The sequence below is a fragment of the Cyprinodon variegatus genome, unplaced genomic scaffold (genome assembly GCF_000732505.1).
Source record: "Cyprinodon variegatus isolate N-32 unplaced genomic scaffold, C_variegatus-1.0 Scaffold146, whole genome shotgun sequence".
NCBI lineage: Eukaryota > Metazoa > Chordata > Actinopteri > Cyprinodontiformes > Cyprinodontidae > Cyprinodon > Cyprinodon variegatus.
Window position 1 is genome coordinate 817,629 of NW_015150599.1, and position 3,259 is coordinate 820,887.

General features: G+C 34.5%; 1 protein-coding gene across 1 annotated transcript; it reads left to right on the forward strand.

Moving 5' to 3' along the window:
* Positions 1-1,347: 1,347 nt before the first annotated feature.
* LOC107086244 (meiosis-specific with OB domain-containing protein-like) lies at positions 1,348-2,598 on the forward strand. The gene is made up of 3 exons (XM_015377059.1): positions 1,348-1,452; positions 2,197-2,269; positions 2,346-2,598. Exons 1-3 carry the CDS (start codon positions 1,356-1,358, stop codon positions 2,596-2,598), a joined length of 423 nt encoding a protein of 140 aa, XP_015232545.1. The 5' UTR covers positions 1,348-1,355.
* Positions 2,599-3,259: the final 661 nt, after the last annotated feature.

The following is a 3,259-nucleotide window of genomic DNA, read 5'->3' on the forward strand; positions in this document are numbered from 1 at the left end:
CAAATAATATTAACTTCAAATGTATTTGTGGAATCATGCTTTAAGGCTTATAAAAGTTAACTTTTTATCTTTTTTGGTAACCAATTATATTTAAGAAATAATGGCTTCAAAAGGTTTTTAGCTTCTGACCCATGAGCTGTGGATGACTGACTAAACAGCATCAAGAACTACTTTAGGGCCTCTATCAATTATAGATAGCTCTTTCTAACTGATTTTGTAACAAGAAATATGCTCTCGTTATGATTTTCTATATTTATACCGATGATATCGGTCTACATTTTAAGCTAGCTGTAAAACTTATTTTTCCCGAAAACCTTGAACGCAGCATTTGTGGTCGTGTGCAACACTTTTGAGAGAAAATACAATTTCGATTTTTAAAAAAAAGGTACTTTGGCAGGTAAAGTGCTCATTTATATCTAAATGAGTTAGTATAAAGCTGATAATTTTATTTCAGTCGAATATTACTAAATAAATAACATTTCAGTTTTGGCTTCTCGTTTAGCAGGTGAATGTTGTTTTTTAAGCTAAAAATAAACGTTAGCTTCTGTGATATTTTTAATATTTTATTATGAATAACTATATTGAATAGAGTTATTTCCGTATCATGTTCTTTTCCGTGTTTGTGAAATTCTTTTTCTTTTTTATCGTGTAAAGACAGGAAAAGCTAACGTTTGCTAAACAAAGATGGCTACTCAAAGCCATATTTCGATTTCTGAACTTCATCCCAACTTTTCTCATCCTGTGAGTCCACATACATTTTTTTTAAGGTTTCATGATTCCAAATATTACGGAAGAGGATTAGGAACACTGAAAAAACAAAAAAGTTAACTGATTTTTAAATTTTATTTCAGTATAATCTGAGATTAAAGTCAGAATTCTGAGATTGGAGTCAAGAATTCTGAGAAAAAAGTCAGAATTCTTATTTTTTTTTCCCATATTAAACTGAAATAATATTTGAAAATCAGTTAACTTTTTTATTTGTTTCAGTGGCCCTAATCCTCTTCCGTAAAATATAGAATTTCAAATGCGATTTTCCTTCTGTGTTTGTTAAAAAATTTGTGAGATGTATTTATTTACTTTAGAGGGGGGGAAAAATCTGGTTTATCCTGATTTGTTTCAGAAAGTCTTGGGGGTCATTATTGGAAAAACCGACGTGAGGAGCTTCCCTGATAGGAGAAGTCAGTGCAAGTTTCTCTAAGTTTCAGATATCTCAATGTCTGGCGCATCAGCGCCATCTGTCGGTCAAAATCTTAGTTTTGCAGTTTACTTTTCTCTATCAACCATCTGGGCAATAAAAGCCTGTGTCTTCCCTGATTTCAGATGCTGAGATTGAGCGATTCACTTTTGGTTTCACCATGAAAGACTCCCCTGACTTCTTTATCAATGTGACCGCCTGGGGGAATGAGGCGTACGTCAACGGGCTGGCCAGCAGCTTCAGCATTGGAGACTGTGGTGGGAACATGTTTAGTTTAAAACAGCTTGAAACATCCCTTTAAATGTCAGGGTTTGTATGAGAGGTGGGGATTAAAGAATGATTAGGAATGTTTTCAACTATAAAAGATATTAGACTAAATTGTTAATATGGACTGTTCGCATTAAAAAAGAAGTTTATAACAAACATTATATAGGATTTTATAGGGTGGCTACACAGTTTGGAAAACTGGATTTTGATTGAGTTATTTTCAGGTCTGAAATTAGTTAAAAGCATAAGATAAAATATTTGTTTTCAGTGGGTTTTTATTGTGCATACTTTCTATTATAATCTCACCCCTTTTTCCTTTTTTCCTACCTCTACTTTTTACCTTCGTTTGTCATTTCATATCTGTTTGTGTTCCATGTTTTCTTTATTTTTTCCTGTCATTCCTCCCTCCTTCCATTTTCATTCCTCTAAACTTTTCTTCCTTTCCTTCTTCCTTTGCTTTTTGTGGATTACTGATATTAAAGTTCAATTTGCATGTCTTCTAAGCCAAAACAAGGCTTTTTTTTTGGTCCGCTCTATAAAGCCTTGAACTCAATGCCATTTTTGACATTTTTAATTGAAACACCTTCAAACTTGGAAACAAAATACAGTTACTTTTTTGCAATACTGATATTAAAGGCTTAAACTCAAAAGTTGTCTTTCTGTAGTAAACTATCAGGGTTGTTTATTTAAGTGAGCAATGAGCTTTTTTGACAATATAAATGCTTGTTCCTCAGTGATCATTGAAAACCCTCTAGTTTCCACCAAAGATCCAGAGAAAGGAGACAAGTTCTGCCCTGAAACACCAAGGTAAATAATTGTAAACTAAACTGAGTGTTATTCACATTGTTGCTATACAGGGTGTAATCCGTTTTTTCTCTCCTAGCCACTACAGGCTGTTAGTCACAGAGAATCACTCCCAGGTGTGTCTGTGTGCCGATGTGGACACCATCGACGGGCTCCTGCCTCTCCTTCACCTCCCTGTGAAAGACCCTGGGGATTTCTACTCCCTGGGAGATATTATGGCCAACGGACAGAGGCTGGACGGCACAGTAATAAATATACTGGCAGCGGTGAAATGGGTAAGGAAGAGCAAACACACCCTCCCCATAAAATCAACTAAGGATGCAGCTAAATAAAGGATAAAGATCAAACTTGTACTGTTTGGATCTAAACATTTTTGCATGCAGCTTAATCAGCTCAAAGCATCCACATAAAATTGTTTATTTATTTTTTTTTTACTGAAAACTAGTTTGAAGTTATGAAAAAAATTTAATAAGTAATAAACACTCTCAGAAGTCCAATTTCACACATCCAATTTCTAAGCATAGACATTATAAATGTAGACCCCTCGTTGGGTCTGTCTATGCTGCGGATGAGTCAGAGCGTCCGCCATGCTGAATGTGGCAAATCTGCTGATAGACTCAGACACTTAAACAGTATCAGAGGGACTTTAATCTCAGAATATACTTTATATTCATAATATTTTTATTTTTGTAATATTACGTGTTTATTTTCATATCCCTTTATCTCCATTCTCCCTACTTTATTCTCATAACGAATAAAAATAATTAAAAGAATCGAACCTGGCCCCATTACTCAGCACTGAAATAGTTCTGCAAACTGTTGTTATTCTGGAAATGTTCCCCTTATTTCTCATAATATGACTTTTTTTCTTATATCAACACTTTTTTTGTTTACTTTATTGTTCTAGGACTTTATTTCTCTGGATGGATGGATGGATGGATGGATGGATGGATGGATGGATGGATGGATGGATGGATGGATGGATGGATGGAT